The sequence below is a fragment of the Peromyscus maniculatus genome, chromosome 22 (assembly GCF_049852395.1).
Source record: "Peromyscus maniculatus bairdii isolate BWxNUB_F1_BW_parent chromosome 22, HU_Pman_BW_mat_3.1, whole genome shotgun sequence".
NCBI classification, from domain to species: Eukaryota; Metazoa; Chordata; class Mammalia; order Rodentia; family Cricetidae; genus Peromyscus; species Peromyscus maniculatus.
The window spans coordinates 8,721,793-8,738,354 of record NC_134873.1 but is presented as its reverse complement, the minus strand read 5'-3'; the positions used below and the strand labels follow the sequence as shown (position 1 = coordinate 8,738,354).

Sequence of the window (16,562 nt, the reverse complement as noted above, 5' to 3'; positions counted from 1 at the left end):
AGGGACCCGGGCATCTCCCTGGGGCAGCCACGGCCCTCCTCTGTTCAGACCCCGATTTTCAGCCCCACACCCATTCCATGTTTCTTCTTGCTTGGAGTGTTGTTCCTTTCAGGCACTTTTGTTTGGTCTTTAGATTTCTGTTTTTGCTTTTTTATTTTTTTTTTGAAATTTGTTGCCTCCCCCACCGCCTCCTGGTTTTGGTTTGGACGTCAAATGCCGTTTTCTGTCCTGGATTAATTAGCCTCTCCACACTCATTCCCACTCATTCCGTTTCCATGACAACGCAGCCTCAGCATCTCCCACCCTGAGCCTCGCTGTGGATGCTGGCAGCAGGTGGCCGGCTGGACCCCGGTGCCGCCACCCCTGCTCCTCACCCTCCACCCAGCCCTGTCGGAACGGTGCCCCCATCCCTGCCCCGCCTCTCCCCTCCAGCCTGCATGGCCCCATGTCTTCCCTACCCCTCCCCTCCATCCCGTGTCCTCCATGACTCTGGACTTTTTGTGGGGCTACGTTTTCTGAAGGGCTCCAGCCCGCAGACCTTCACTCCCATCTCAGTGGCACCCCTGTCCCTGTCTCCTTTGACTTCTGCCTGGATTCTGGAAACAACCTGGGGTGTCCACCTGAAGGGCCAGGCTGGAAGGAACGGCACAGGCTGGCTTCTCCCCATCAGTAGAGCAGGCTAACCCTCTAACAGCGGTTACTGGCAAGTGCCCTCAGGCTGTGCCCCAAGAACTGTGTGACAGAGGCGTGCCGATGGCCTTCACATGTCCTCCTAGGTTGGGACTCAGCTTGTCAGAGTCTCCACACACCTCAGCTTTCACTCCTTGACTTCCTTGGGCTCTGGCTGGGTGTCACTCCGAGCCTCACCCCTGGGAGGAGGCTACTCTTTGAAGCTCGGGTCCCTGTGAGTGTCCCACACCCACCTCAGAGCCCACCCAGCTTCCGAAAACGGAGCCCTGGAAATGTCCTGCTGCCTTCCAAGCCCAAGAGGCCCCTGCAGAAGGTGGCATCCATCCCCACCCTCTAGGAACGCAGCGAACATGCCCTGTCCCCAACGTTCCAGCTCATCGGCTCCTTACTGTTAAGAATTCTCAATTATGAGTTATTATTAAATATCCTATTTATGGTTCTGCCAGGGCTGATGTGGCAATGTGGCCAGTCACATTGCGTCACATCTGCTAGAGTACCATGCAGCACTGAAGTGGGTCCTTCCCCTGTCTCTCTGTCCCTGTCCCCATCCTTCTCTCTCTCTCTCTCTCTCTCTCTCTCTCTCTCTCTCTCTCTCTCTCTCTCTCTCTCTTCTCTCTGCTTTCTCCCACCATCCTGAGATCCACACCCTCCTTTCATCATCCCCCCTCTCCCTTCTGTCTGTCTATCTATCTATCTGTCTATCTATCTATCTATCTGTCTATCTATCTCTTCTGCATGATGTTTGTGATTTTTGAGAGCTGCATCTATTGACGGAAACTTGTCCAATCCGACAGAAGCTTCAAGCTTTAGGAGGGTTTCTAACACCCCAAAACCACAAAAATTTCATTAGCATTTTTCTCATCTTTCCCTTGGGGATCGGATCAGAAGGCCATGGGGTTCCCTGGTCCTCTGACCTCCCAGGCTCCGACCTTTCACGATCAGGTTCTGTCCTCGTCCCCAGGAGGGTGGCAGGCCTCACCCCTGCAACTCCAGTGTGTGTCCCCCAACCCCAGCACTTGGCACCAGAACCTTCTAGAACCTTCCATGGTAGTTGCCCCTTCTCGGGCGGCCTCACGGGAGGCCTCCCACTGGAGCCACATCTCTCCACAAAGATGAGAAACTGCCGATAAATTTTTGTGTGTACCTCTGTGCTGCGGCCAGCAGCTGCTGGTCGGGGAAACCCTGTTGCTATGAGATAACGCTTCCTGTCTCACTCTCGGTAGCTCTATATTGTTTGTGAAGTTCCTACCTTTGAAGTTTCCTTTGTGTTGGAATTTGTTTTTATAATATGTTTGGTTTAATTTTTTTTTGTTGTTGTTCTGTTTTCATTTTGGGGAATGAACGACCTGGGGACTGTAATGGCCCTGTTTATATTTAAATGGTTTTCTACCCTTTTCCCCCTTTTTTCTCTTTCCTCCTCCTCCTCATCCTGTCCTTTCCTCACTCTCCTGCCAAAACCGCCGCCTGCGCCCCCAGTCCGCCGTGTGGCACCCCGCTTCTCCATCTTGCCCATGAGCCACGAGATCATGCCCGGTGGGAACGTGAATATCACCTGTGTGGCTGTGGGTTCACCCATGCCCTACGTGAAGTGGATGCAGGGTGCCGAGGACCTGACGCCCGAGGATGACATGCCCGTGGGCCGGAATGTTCTAGAACTCACGGATGTGAAGGACTCAGCCAACTACACGTGTGTGGCCATGTCCAGCCTGGGTGTGATCGAGGCGGTGGCTCAGATCACTGTAAAATGTAAGTCGGGTCCACAGCGGGGGGTGCATGGACGTGACACTTCCCTGACCCTGACACCAGGGTGGGCGGGGCTGAGAAGCAGCCTGTGCCTGGCTAGAGGGTGTGGGACTCATGCTGGGGATGACCCCAGGCCTTCAGAACTGAGGCAGGAGGGTTGGAGGATTTGAGGCCAACTTGGGCCTGCACAGCAAGCGTGGGACCCCCGGGTGAAGCTCTCGTTTCCCAGCAGGGTCAGGTCTGCGGAGGGGTCGGTGAGGTGGGAGTTGGGGGTTAAACAGGTGGTTCAGACACTGGTGGGGGGCAGCCTGGGCCAAGACCCTGGACCCTGGAGGGGACCAAAGACCCCAGTGGCTTGAGTTCTCAGTGAGAATCGGGGCCCAAGCCTGAGGGCTTGTGAATGCCGGCCCTCCACTTAGATGAAGTGAGGTGTTTTGAAGTGGCATCAACGTTTGCTTGTATCTCACGGCTGTACGGCATCGAGGCTGTACGGCATGGGTTCGGTCCTCAGCTCAAAAAAAAAAAAAAGTTGGATATGAACCCCGGCTGGTGGGAAAACAGGTGGAGATGACAGGAGTGGGTGTCATGATGTGAGCAAAAGCTGGGGAGGGCAGGAGCCACGTCTGTGTAGGGACAAAATTGTGGGGACGAAAGTGTGGAGGGGAACTCCTGAAAGAGTGACCCACAGGGAGAAGGCAAAGCCACACACAGCTCCTAACGAGAGACACAGCTCCTCTGTAAACGTCTTCTGTTTCCACAGACTGGGGGCAGGACAGGGTCTTACTGTGTAACCCAGGCTGGCCTGAATTACCATCCTCCTGCCTCCGCCTCTCAAATCCTGGGATGGCAGGTAAGCTCCATGACACATCCTGTAAATGCTGTCCTGGTGGCCCATGCCCACTACCCTGGCACTCAGGAGGTGGGGCAGAGGGTCAGTGCAAAGCCATCCTCAGCTACATAGTGAGGTCAAGGCTAGCCTGGGTTACCTGAGGCCCTGTGATTTTATTTTTTGAAGTAAATATCTTTTAACCTTACATTAACTTTTAGTTTCTACCGTGTCCACTCCTCTGACATGGTTGTGTGAAAGTCAGCCATTTACAGGGTTGTTATGCTCTAATAAAGCTTTACTTAAAACTTTGAAAACACGAGTGACAAGATGCGATGGGCGGGGTTATCAGGCTTGTGTATTTGCTGAGGACGCTGAGCTCAGATGGGTGTGTGATCTCGAGTCATCCTCCCTCCCTCCCTCCTGCAGCTCTCCCCAAAGCCCCTGGGACTCCCGTGGTGACAGAAAACACGGCCACCAGTATCACGGTCACCTGGGACTCAGGCAACCCCGACCCTGTGTCCTACTACGTAATTGAGTATAAGTCCAAAAGCCAGGACGGACCGTATCAGATCAAGGAGGACATCACCACCACACGTTACAGCATCGGGGGCCTGAGCCCCAATTCCGAGTATGAGATCTGGGTGTCGGCTGTCAACTCCATCGGCCAAGGCCCCCCCAGCGAGTCAGTGGTGACCCGCACAGGCGAGCAGGCGCCGGCCAGCGCTCCCAGGAACGTTCAGGCGCGCATGCTCAGCGCGACCACCATGATTGTGCAGTGGGAGGAGCCGGTGGAGCCTAACGGTCTGATCCGCGGCTACCGCGTCTACTACACCATGGAGCCCGAGCACCCGGTGGGCAATTGGCAGAAACACAACGTGGACGACAGCCTGCTGACCACCGTGGGCAGTCTGCTGGAGGACGAGACCTACACCGTACGCGTGCTCGCCTTTACCTCCGTGGGCGATGGGCCGCTGTCAGACCCCATCCAGGTCAAGACGCAGCAGGGAGGTGAGGTCTGGGGAGCAGGTCCCCACACACCTGCCAGGGGTTTGTGTTGGAGTCAAAAAGGACGGGATCAGCCGGGCGGTGGTGGCGCACGCCTTTAATCCCAGCACTCGGGAGGCAGAGCCAGGCGGATCTCTGTGAGTTCGAGGCCAGCCTGGGCTACCAAGTGAGTTCCAGGAAAGGCGCAAAGCTACACGGAGAAACCCTGTCTCGAAAAACCAAAAAAAAAAAAAAAAAAAAAAAAAAAAAAAGGACGGGATCTGAGCGCCCGGCTTCCCGGAGGCCGGCTCATCTGTTTATCGCTAACTGCCAGCTGCCCCCTCCCCCACAGTCACGGGGAGGAGACCCCACACGCTGTCACCACAGTGTGTCCCTTTCCAGTCATAAGTGATGCACAACTTGAACCCCACCACGGAGGGAAGGGGCAGAGGCAGGCAGGTCCGTGGGAGTTTGAGGCCAACCTGGTCTACCCAGCAAATGCCAGGCTAGCCTGGACTACACAGTGAGACTCTGTCAAAATAAAAAGAATGGGTGAAAATAAACGCCCAGCCCCAGGCAATTTCCATTTGTCCTTTCCCTGCAGTAATTAGAAAGGGTGGCAAGTCCCGAGCAGTGTTCCCCCTGCTGGAAGAGAAGGGTGGAGGTGACTCCAGGGTGTGGGCACTCAGGGGAATGCAAACCGTGGCTGGTTGTGGGCCGGGCCGGGCCGGGCCGGGCAGCAGTGTTGGGAGCCTGGTTTGGGGTTGGAGTTCCCTGGTGAGTCAGGTGGCCTGTGGAGACCGGCTTCCCCACCTTCCCCCCGTCCTGCTTCCCCCAGTGCCTGGCCAGCCCATGAACCTGCGGGCAGAGGCCAAGTCAGAGACGAGCATCGGGCTCTCGTGGAGCGCTCCGAGGCAGGAGAGTGTCATTAAGTATGAACTGCTCTTCCGGGAGGGCGACCGCGGCCGAGAGGTACCTGGGCATGGTGGCTGGGAGGGGACAGCTGGGGTGGGCCACCCACGCGGGCCTCCATGGCCTCCGGTCAGCACTGGCTCCTCACTCACCCCTGCCTCTCCATCTCTCCTGCCCACTCTGCCCACCTCGCCTCTCTCCCGCGTGTCCCTCACTTTCCCTCTCCGCCCCCCACTTCTCATGGACTCTGTCTCCCTGCATCACCACTGCCCCCCCCCCCGCCCTGCGTCCCTCCACCCACTCCCACCCCCCATTCTCAGGTGGGCCGCACCTTCGACCCAACCACGGCCTTTGTGGTGGAGGACCTCAAGCCCAACACGGAGTATGCGTTCCGGCTGGCGGCGCGCTCGCCGCAGGGCCTGGGCGCCTTCACCGCGGTCGTGCGCCAGCGCACGCTGCAGGCCAGTACGTGTCTCTTGGCGCCTTGTCCTTGGGGAGGGGGGCCGCAGTGGCCACTGACACGGCCAGAGCCCCTGGGTGGGGGCGGGGGTGCCTCCCGCCTGGCCTGCCTCAGCCTTGGCCATGTCTGCCTGCCGTGCCTCAGTTTCCCCAGAGCAGGGCGGGTCTCCCCATGGAGGTGAGACCAGCACTGAATGGCCACCCAGCCACTGGTTCCTCCTACTCTCCCTGGACATGGAACCGGTCCTGTCCCCAGAACGTCCCTACAGGGCCCCAAGGCTGTCCTCCCCGAAGGCCCAGGATGACTGTCAGGTCCCCCTCAGCTCTTCTCACCTCATAGGGGACGTGGCTCTCGAAGCCTCAAGACAGGGTCTCCTGTGGCCCAGTTGTTCAGCCATATCAGTGGGGGGGGGGCACGTGTGGCCTGACACAAGGTCCCGGGTCCCTAAAGCAGTCTGCTGTGCCTGCCCAGTCCCGTCACAGATGAGTCCCCTGTCACTAGGTTGCCGTCTCTGGGCCACATGGTGGCCCTAATGTCCCCCACCGTTCCCACCGCTCGGCTCAGCCCTCACGGCCCCTTGGGGCCGCCTCACCCTGCCTGCTCTGCTCAGCTTGGCCGGCGGCGCGGCCTCTGCCGCTGTGGCTCCCTGCACCTCCCCTGCCCCCCCAGCCAGTCACGTGTGGCCACCAAATGTGGTTCCGGAAGCTTCTGCACTGTGGTGGCCCTCACCCACATGTGTGTGTGCATGGGACTCGGGTCCCTCAAGGGTGATGTAGACTTGGGCCAGGGTTTCTCTGAGGGCATGGGCCACGGAGACCCGGTCCCCCGCCAGCCTGCTCCCCCACCCCCTCGCTGAGCCCCAGGTGGCTCTGAGGTGGTGCTTGCCAGGTGGAGGTCAGTGAGGGTGGCCTGTGGCCTGGAGCCACCGAGCGGCCGGTAGAGGTGGCCCACAGGTGAGTATCAGCCGGTCTCAAGCGACTCACAAACACAGCCCACCCTGCGTGTCCCCTGTCTGCCCTGGGCCACACACGTGGCCCAGAGGAACCTCCAAAGAACCCCAACTGGGTACCATGCAAACATGTCCCCTCCTGAGACACCATGCAGGTTGGGCTGGATTGTGAAGGTCGTGACCTCCGAGGTCACCCAGAAAGCGTCTTCGGCCCAGCCATGTGCGTTCCAGGGCGGCCCCGGACAGGGAGTGGGGGAGCAGGCTCCCCACTTCTCACCCCGAGACCCAGGGCCAGGCGTGTCCCCGGGGCTGTGGGCTCATTAGGCCCTGCCAAGGGTAGGTGCAGGTCTGCCTGCTGGCCACTGCGGGTGTCCCCAGACCCCGCCGTTCCCCGCCGGCCGGCCGGCCGGGAGCTGCAGAGAGTCTCTCCCGGCCATGGGCCACCGAGAGCTCATAGCCTTGTGCCCGGCGCCGCTCCCTCTCGTAAGAAAGTCTGTTAAGTTAGCGCTTGAAGAAGTGGAAGGTAGGTAAAGACCAGGCGTCTCTGCGAGGCGTCTGTCTGTCTGTCTGTCTTTCTTTTATGATTTTTTCCATCATCGCCACCATCACCCTCACGCCTTGTTTTATTATTTCGGTTTGGTTTTATCGCCTTACCTTCCTCCTGTTCGCAGCGGAAGCACCCTTCCAGCGCATCCCCCAGCGGCTTATTTTGTTTCCATCACCCCTGCCTGACTCCCCACCCCCCACCCCGGGCACTTTGGATTGGGGTGACTGGTCAAGAAATGGACCCTGCCCCATCCCATGGCTGCCGTCCAGTGTTCAGGAAGGGGCTGGAGGTCATTCCCGGGCCCACAGCAGCCACCATCTTTGAGGACACAGCTGTGTTTGATTCTAGGTCCCAGCGTGGAAGGTCAGGGACGCACGCAGCATCACTGACTAGAAGCCAGACTTAGGTATGGCAGGTGACCCGCCCAGCGAGCCAGGGCAGATGCCGGCAGGTGCAGGTCCGTGAGCCGCCTACCTGCCACCTGCACAGGCTGAGGTCTGTGGTCTGCAGCCAGACCACCATAACTGACAGCTGAGCCTGAATCTGAACCTGCTCTGATGGGCTCTGAGGTGGTACCTGCTCTTTCTGAGACTGCTTCACTGCCTGCAAGATGAGATCTGCCCTGGGTTTCCAGGGGCATTCAGAGCTAATGCATAAGTACAGAGTGGAGTCTGACACCTAGTAGGTGTGCAGCCAATCCCAGCAGCCAGATCAGTGGGCTGTGGAGCTGGGTTTCCTGTCTGTGGCCTGAGGCAGGGTTCAGGAGTGATGACTGAGTGTCTGTGGGTCCTGTGTCGGAGCCTCCCCTATGTCCAGCAGACCAGGCCACCGAGAGCCAATGTCAGGACCCATTTCAAGCCCCAAAAAGGCATCGGGTGCTGTGTGCACAGTAGGTACATGGCATATATTATCAGTAATTTCCACAGTTTAGCCTCTGGCCCATAGTAGGGCTACAAATGTTCCCCAGGGCCCTTGATGTATACAGTAGGCACGCCATTGAGAGCAAAGTCCTGATGACCTGCCCAACAGATAGTAGGTGCTCCTTAAGGGTTATCTGAAGTTTAAATACAGATCAGGACATAATCAGAATGAAAGCCATCAACCATTGGAGACCAGCTAAATCTGCTGCCGGATGCACAGTAGGTCCTAGCACACGGGGCTCTGACAGTCCTACAAGACTCTGTGTCTACAGTGAGCACTTAGGCCCACTTGCTGTAAGGAAGTTGGCCTGGTGTCTGACACACAGCAGGTGCTCATATCTGTGCCTTGTTAGTCTGGAAAGGGACTTTGTGGCTCAGGGTTTGCTCAGAACAGTTCCTGCCAAGGTCCTGGCACTGCAGCCATTCTAGTGTCAGATCATGACACCTGACACACAGTAGTAGGTGCTTCGTATGTGGACGTTAGAGTCCCTACCACCTGCACTGGCACACCTGACACACAGTAGGTGCTTCGTATGTGAACGCTAGAGTCCTTACCGCCTGCACTGGCACACCTGACACACAGTAGGTGCTTCGTATGTGGACGCTAGAGTCCCTACCACCTGCACTGGCACACCTGACACACAGTAGTAGGTGTTTCATATGTGGACGCTAGAGTCCCTACCACCTGGACTGACACACCTGACACACAGTAGGTGCTTCGTATATGGACGCTAGAGTCCCTACCGCCTGCACTGGCACACCATAGGTGCTTAAGCTAAAGCTCCTAATAGTACCTGACATACAGTAGGTGCCTAATAGATGAGAGTTCTTCATGTTTCACAGGGTAAAAATAGCCCAGTGCATTTAATATATGGAGACAATTACTCCAATGTCTGGCATACAGTGGGTGTTTAATTTGTGTGAGCTGTTGGTCCAGTGCCCACATAGTAGGTATTTACCATGTGTAGATTGTTCCTGTTTCTCAGTAAAGCCTCTGGCGTAATACATGACACATAGTAGGAATTTAATGTGTGGTCACTGTTAGCCCAGTCAGTGCCTAGCATACAGTAAGTGTTTAATGTATGGATATGACTAGCCCAGTGCTTGGCACACTGTAGGTATTTGATACATTAGCTCAGTGCCCAGCTCACAGTAGGTGCTTAATATGTAAGAGTTCTTGATACTCTGTAGAGTCCGCGGTCCAGGGCCTCACACACAGTGGGTGGATAAAGCATGGAGCCTTCTTTTCAGCAGAGCTCCTGGCACAGTGTGGCACACAGTAGGTGATTTACCTTCTGCAGTCTGACTTTCTGCACAGTACCTACCACCCAAGGGAGTGCTTACCATGTAAGGGCTGCTGGCCTGGCGCCCTGGCACACAGTGGGTGTTTGATGTTCAGGGACTTGGCCCAGTGCCCAGCACATAGTGCATGTCTCATAGGATATGTTCAGCACCTCTGTTACTACTTTGTAAAGCACCTGGCATGTAACCAGGCACACATTAGGTGCTCAGGACACCCATTTTTGAGCAAGGCCAAGAGGACAGTGGTGTCTGGAGCTGGTGTTGGGATGGCCTCAGGGCTCAAGTAATAGATGAAACCTAAGAATATTTAGCCACTGTATTTTTTAACCCTAAAATACTTCAGCACCATGCAAGGCATGCAGTAGGTGTTCAAGGAATAAGTGAATCTGCTGTTGTCTAAGACACCTGGGTGTGATATCTTGAGCATAGTAGGACCCTGCTGATTGCTAATCCCCTTGGCCAATACCCAGCACCTAGTAGACCGTCAACACAGCACATCTTACTCTGTGAGGCCCTTGTCCTTCTCCCCACTTGGCATGGTACCCAGCACATAGTAGGTATGGAGGTAGTAGGTGATTTTGCTCCCATTCTTTGAAGCCCTTGTGGGGTACCTGGAGCATAGTAGGTCCTCCGTTGTTGGAGCTTAGTCTTGCCATGGTGCCTGGCACATAGCAGTGCCCAGCTGAGTACACCCTTTGTGTATTACTATATGGAGTGCCCTGCATGTGCTTGGCCCGCAGTAGGTATGCAAGAAATAGGCGCCTGCCATTCTCAGAAGGACATGAGAAGTGTCCTAGCAAACAGTAGGTGTTTAGTATGATTCCCCTTGTGGTGCCAGGCACATAGTGGGAGTCTGGAAAAATGACTTTCCTATTATGTAAAGTCTGTGGCAAGTAACTGGTACACAGTAGGTCCTCAGGATGTGAGGCTTCTCTTGTGGTTTCCTTTGTCGTGGTGCCATACACAGAGTAGGTGCTCAATAACTGCTTTCTCTATCCTATGAAGCATGTACTACATTCATGACACACAGTAGGTATCTGATGACACACAGTAGGTCTCAGGCATACAGTGGAGCCCAGTGGCGAGAGCCCTCACCGCCACCCGCGTCTCACGCTGGAGACCTACTGTGCACCTGGCAGTCACCTTCCCACAGCTAGCGCAGCAGTTCTTGGCCAGCCCTCCCGGCCCCGCCCACTACCCATCTCACCTTTGATTGACACCCGCTTCTTTTGGGTTCGATTTCTCTTTGGTTCGTTCTGTTTTGTTATCATCTTTTTATTTTCTCTTTCCCATCTTCTGTCCCTGCCCTCCCTGCCCATCCCACCTCCCCGCCCCCACGCTCTTCCCAATAGAACCGTCAGCCCCCCCTCAAGACGTTAAGTGCACCAGCTTGCGCTCCACGGCCATATTGGTAAGTTGGCGCCCGCCACCGCCAGAAACTCACAACGGGGCCCTGGTGGGCTACAGCGTCCGCTACCGACCGCTGGGCTCAGAGGACCCGGACCCCAAGGAGGTGAACAACATACCCCCGACCACCACTCAGATCCTTCTGGAAGCTTTGGAGAAATGGACGGAGTACCGTGTCACCGCCGTGGCTTACACAGAGGTGGGACCAGGGCCCGAGAGCTCGCCCGTGGTCGTCCGCACCGACGAAGACGGTAAGCACCGGCCCTGGCCGGACCCAGGGCTGCGCCCGCCCGCGGGCTGGGGTCAGAGCGGGAGCCAGGAAGCCAGGAGCGAGCTGTACCTCCGGGGGCCGCGCCACAGGTGCCCTGCGCCCCGGGCGCCCTCCATCCCAGGGCCGCCTCCGAGGTGGCCTCCTTAACCCGAGTTTTAGACTCCGTGGCCCTGCGTCATCCTGCCTGGAGGCAGGCGGCCACCTTCACCAGCAGACACCCTCGGTGGCCTGTTAAGAGTCCGGGTAGCTTGAAGCAGGAAAGCCATGTGACAGGCTAGTGTGAGCTGCAGGCTCGGTGCCCAGCATCGCGGGACCAGCGCCGTCAGTGCCCTGCGCGGGGTGGGAGGTTTTGGCCTGATGACAGACGAGTGATGACAAACAGAAAAAAGATGCCAGCCTAGCAGGCTAGGGGCGATGCGTTTGGACTGCCTGCCTAGTGCGTCCCAGCTCCGGGATCACCTGGGACCCCGGATTCCGTTTCCCAGGCCTCAGTCCCCTGTCTGTAGACCGCAGAGGTGACAAGGACTAAGAAGGGGCCTTGTGTTGTACAGCGGCAGGTCCTGGGAACGTGGGGGTTGGAGGGGGCCACGCCCTCCCGGGCCAGCAGCTGCCCAGTCTCCTGGCCTGGGGCAGGGCCTGGCGCCCCGGTAACAGCCCCGCCGCCCCCCTCCTGCCCGCCAGTGCCCAGCGCGCCCCCGCGGAAGGTGGAGGCGGAGGCGCTCAACGCCACGGCCATCCGAGTGCTGTGGCGCTCGCCCACGCCCGGCCGGCAGCACGGGCAGATCCGCGGCTACCAGGTCCACTATGTACGCATGGAAGGCGCCGAGGCCCGCGGGCCACCGCGCATCAAGGACATCATGCTGGCAGACGCCCAGGTGGGCGGGCACGGCGGGGTGGCAGGGGTACCTGGGCACTGTCTCCTCTCTGCTCCCCACTCTGCGGCCGGCCCCCCTCTCACGTGCCTCCTCTCTCCTCTGCCACCGCCTCCCGCTCAGTGGGAGATGGACGACACTGCCGAATACGTGAGTAGTCTCCGCGTCCGTCCGTCCTGCTGTCCGCACGCTGTGGTCCCCAGGTCTCCTCCCCCGTGCCCCCCACATGACCTCTAGCTTCTGATGGACCCAGGATGGGGAAGGACAGCTGTCAGGCTGCCACACCAGAGCAGAGTGGACTTGCTGTGTGTCCTCTGGCAGGGCACTGCCTGTCTCTGGGCTGCTCTCTGGTCTGAAGTTGCCACCGACCTGGTCGGGCCCCAGGGGAGGCCCTCTGTCCTCCTGCCTGTGTTTCTGTCCCCTCCCCACTCCTGTGTCCTGAGGACTCAGCTGCCAGGCATGCCGTGCGTGTGTGCACGTGCGTGTGCGTGTGTGTGCGTGTGTGTGTGTGTGTGTGTGTGTGTACACGTGCGCACACACGTGCAAGAGTGCACCCCGCACATGTGCGCATCTTGTGTGCAGGACATGTCAGTCACCACTGTTGAGCTGACTGTGCTGTGGGCTCAGGATGGGAGGTGACCAAGGCTGCCCAGAGTCCCAGGACGGGGTATGCCAGGGGCGACAGGGCCCGGTGTGGGACACACTGCACCCCAGCGTGGCATCACACCATCCCTGCATGGGGAGAGCCCCAGGCGGGGCAGTCCGCACAGGGTGAGGCTGCTGCTGGGGTTGTTTGTGACACGGGCCTCGGTCCCGGGACCTCTGCAACCTCCTCCGCCCTCTGTGTCCACTCCAAGTTTATAGTTTGTCTTAGCATTTGATGCTGTCAAATGCTTTCAAAATTCCAGATAGTGAAACGCGAATTCCTCAAGTTGGTTGTGGGCTCAGAGGGGGGCCAAGCCATGCAAAGGCCCTGGGGCACCCAGAACGCCGGGTGGGGAGCTGAGGGAGAGGGTGGGGAGCAGGCCTGGTGGGCCGTGGGGCCTTGGGCAGAGGGACGACGGCTCACAGTCCTCTGGTGGCTGCTGCCATGAGAACAGGCGCTGGGGACCTGGTGGTGACAGCGTGGTCCGGGGTGTGTGTTGGCAGGAGTGAGCACTGCATGCTGTGGCCTGTGCATGCGCTCTCCGGCATGTCTCCCCGTTGTCGAGGGGAGAGGGTGGGCAGAGCCTGCCCGCTGCTGACCCCCTCCCGTCGGCATCCACAGGAAATGGTGATCACGGACCTACAGCCTGAGACCGCTTACTCCATCACAGTAGCCGCGTACACCATGAAAGGCGATGGCGCTCGCAGCAAGCCGAAGGTGGTGGTGACCAAGGGAGCAGGTACGAGACTACCCACGGCACGTCTATGTAGTTAAAGGTAAACCAGACGGAGGGCCGGGAAAGGCACGGCCGCTTCTCAGAGGTGCCAGGTGCCACTGCTAACCAGTGTCCATCTCTGCCCGGACGCTACTCATTCGTGCGCCTCTCAGGGGCAGTGTGGGAGTCAGACTTCCGGTGCATGCCCCAGGGATGTTCTCGTGCACCCCGCCCCTCCAGTCCAAGCCTTAGCTTAGAAGAGGTCCTTCCTAAAGAGCGCCTGTAGTGAAGGTGGGGCCTTGCCCGGACTCCCCTAGTGACGGGCTGGGGGCGTGGTCGGGGGGCTGGGGGCGTGGTCGGGGGCTGGGGGCGTGGTCGGGGTGAGGGTGCCCGGTGGCGGGCTGGGGGCGTGGTCGGGGTGAGGGTGCCCGGTGACGGGATGGGGGCGTGGTCGGGGATGGGGGCGTGGTCGGGGATGGGGGCGTGGTCGGGGATGGGGGCGTGGTCGGGGTGAGGTGCCCGGTGACGGGCCGGCCCTGGCCGCTGGGCAGCTGACCGTCTCTCTGCAGTGCTGGGCCGCCCCACCCTGTCGGTGCAGCAGACCCCCGAGGGCAGCCTGCTGGCGCGCTGGGAACCCCCCGCGGACGCGGCTGAGGACCCTGTGCTCGGCTACCGCCTGCAGTTCGGGCGTGAAGACACGGCCCCGGCCACGCTGGAGTTAGCGGCGTGGGAGCGGCGGTTCGCAGCGCCTGCGCACAAGGGCGCCACCTACGTGTTCCGGCTGGCGGCGCGCGGTCGCGCGGGGCTGGGCGAGGAGGCGGCGGCGGCGCTGAGCATCCCCGAGGACGCCCCGCGAGGCTTCCCACAGATCCTGGGCGCCGCGGGCAACGCGTCCGCAGGCTCCGTGCTGCTGCGCTGGCTGCCGCCCGTGCCCGCCGAGCGCAACGGCGCTATCATCAAGTACACGGTGTCCGTGCGGGAGGCCGGCGCCCCGGGGCCCGCGACCGAGACGGAGCTGGCGGCTGCGGCCGAGCCGGGGGCCGAGACGGCGCTCACGCTGCAAGGGCTGCGGCCGGAGACGGCCTACGAGCTGCGTGTGCGCGCGCACACGCGCCGCGGCCCCGGCCCCTTCTCACCCCCGCTGCGCTACAGGCTCGCGCGGGACCCAGGTAGGCGCCGCCCCGGTCCCGGCCCGCTCCTCCCCGCAGGTAAGTCTCGGCCTCCGCGGACTCAGCCCAGGCGCCGGAGGCTCCGGTCTGCACAGGTGGGATGCGGCTCGGCGGCCACGCCCCTCCCGCTTCTCTCCGCAGCAGCAGCAGCAGCAGCACCATCTCTGCAGCAGCAGCAGGCACTGGGGACAGGGCAGGCAGGGCCGGGCCAGGCAGGAAGGCCGAGGGCACAGCGGACCGCAGGGACGACAGGGGCCGCCCCACGCGCCCCTCAGCCCTCGCTGGCGCTCACCGGGCCTCTCTTTTCTCTCTTCTCCGCTTGCCGCCGCCGCCTGCAGTCTCCCCCAAGAACTTCAAGGTGAAGATGATCATGAAGACATCGGTGCTGCTGAGCTGGGAGTTTCCTGACAGCTACAACTCGCCCACGCCCTATAAGGTACCGCAGCCACGCGGGGCCACAGAGATCCAGGCTCCGGCTGGCTTCAGCAGTCAAGGGCAGCCAAGGTCGGGATTCAGTGACGCTCGGTCTAGGACCAGTCAGGAATCACCGTCTAGTTTGAGATTAAAGCACAGTTTGGGGTCAAGGAAGAGTCTGGTCCCATCAGGTCTGAGACCAAAGATGGTCGGTCGGTCAACGTTGGGTGGACCAGGGATCGAGGCTTAGGTTGGACCTGAAGTTGAGCCTAGGACTGGGGCACAGTCAAGACCAGTCCTGAGGAGGAGCAGCCTGAGCATTCTGAGGTCGGGGCTCTGCTGGGGTCAGCAGCCTCCCAGCGCCACCCCTCGCTGAGCCAGCCCCGCCCACAGATCCAGTACAATGGGCTCACACTGGACGTGGACGGCCGCACCACCAAGAAGCTGATCACACACCTCAAGCCGCACACCTTCTATAACTTCGTGCTCACCAACCGCGGCAGCAGCCTGGGCGGCCTGCAGCAGACCGTCACCGCCAGGACCGCCTTCAACATGCTCAGCGGCAAGCCGAGTGTCGCCCCGAAGCCCGACAACGACGGCTTCATCGTGGTCTACCTGCCTGATGGCCAGAGCCCTGTGACCGTCCAGTACGCCCACCCTTTCCCTCATGACCCTCCCCTTAGCTGTCAGCCTACTGTGTGACTGAGTCAGGCCCGTGCCCCGTCCCTACCCCCGTTTCCTCACTGAGATGATGAAGGTCAGCGAGCCCACCTCATGGACGGTCCCCACAAAGCCTGACTTTTCCTGGGCACCTTAGACCCTCTGCGAGGATTTGATCCTGTGCTTCCAGGCGGGGGGGGGGGGGGGGGGGGGGGACGGGGGGGGGGGACTAATTAGTCCCCAGAGAGGAACCAGAGTGCTGCCTGGGGCAGGGAAAGGGGGTGCACGAGTGTATGGGCGCTGAAACCTGGGCTTTGAGGGACACACAGGGGTTGAAGGGCTAGAACACCATGAATTAGCGGAAGGCATGTAGCCAGGAAGTGGGAGGTGGAGTTGTGGTGCTGTGTGGGCGGGGACAGGTGCCATCGAGGCTCTCTCCACAGGAACTACTTCATTGTCATGGTCCCACTGCGCAAGTCTCGGGGCGGCCAGTTCCCAGTCCTGCTGGGTAGTCCCGAGGACATGGACCTGGAGGAGGTAAGGCCAGCACCCGACTCCACACCCCCAGGCCTGCACCCCCAGGCTGTGGTGCCCCCAGGAGCCCCGGCCACCATGCCACTGTCTCCACAGCTCATCCAGGACATCTCGCGGCTGCAGAGGCGCAGCCTGCGCCACTCACGCCAGCTGGAGGTGCCCCGGCCCTACATCGCCGCCCGCTTCTCCATCCTGCCCGCTGTCTTCCATCCTGGGAACCAGAAACAGTATGGCGGCTTTGACAACCGCGGCTTGGAGCCGGGCCACCGCTACGTCCTCTTTGTGCTCGCCGTGCTGCAGAAGAACGAGCCCGTGAGTCCTCCTTCGCCGCCCGCACGCCAGTCAGGCCTCGCCACCAGCCTGGCAGTAGATGTGGGTGGAGGCACAGAGGCCCTGGGCTTGGCCCGGTCCCCCCGAGCTGGTGGACAAGGGGACCTCCCAGTGAGGTTGGCCGCTGATCCCGGAGGCCGAGCAGAGACCTCCTCAGAGGGAGGGACTTGAGGCAGGGACCCCGAGGGCTCGTCCTGGGGAGGGAAGG

At 60.0% G+C, this 16,562-nt stretch overlaps 1 protein-coding gene across 14 annotated transcripts in view; it reads left to right on the top strand.

Annotated features, from left to right (window-relative positions):
- The window catches only part of Ptprs (protein tyrosine phosphatase receptor type S), a 64,324-nt gene that overhangs the window by 37,623 nt on the left and 10,139 nt on the right, over window positions 1-16,562 (top strand). For 4 of the 14 annotated variants that reach the window (XM_076559200.1, XM_076559197.1, XM_076559198.1 and 1 more), the window contains exons 7-19: window positions 2,167-2,436; window positions 3,689-4,270; window positions 5,085-5,218; window positions 5,479-5,623; window positions 10,689-10,994; window positions 11,696-11,889; window positions 12,010-12,036; window positions 13,154-13,271; window positions 13,817-14,455; window positions 14,755-14,852; window positions 15,224-15,477; window positions 15,934-16,027; window positions 16,121-16,336. In XM_076559200.1, coding sequence (XP_076415315.1) covers window positions 2,167-2,436; window positions 3,689-4,270; window positions 5,085-5,218; window positions 5,479-5,623; window positions 10,689-10,994; window positions 11,696-11,889; window positions 12,010-12,036; window positions 13,154-13,271; window positions 13,817-14,455; window positions 14,755-14,852; window positions 15,224-15,477; window positions 15,934-16,027; window positions 16,121-16,336 — 3,077 coding nt within the window. The remainder of the gene's footprint in view (window positions 1-2,166; window positions 2,437-3,688; window positions 4,271-5,084; window positions 5,219-5,478; window positions 5,624-10,688; window positions 10,995-11,695; window positions 11,890-12,009; window positions 12,037-13,153; window positions 13,272-13,816; window positions 14,456-14,754; window positions 14,853-15,223; window positions 15,478-15,933; window positions 16,028-16,120; window positions 16,337-16,562) is intronic. The other 10 variants (XM_076559208.1, XM_076559207.1, XM_076559203.1 and 7 more) reach the window with 6 other exon arrangements.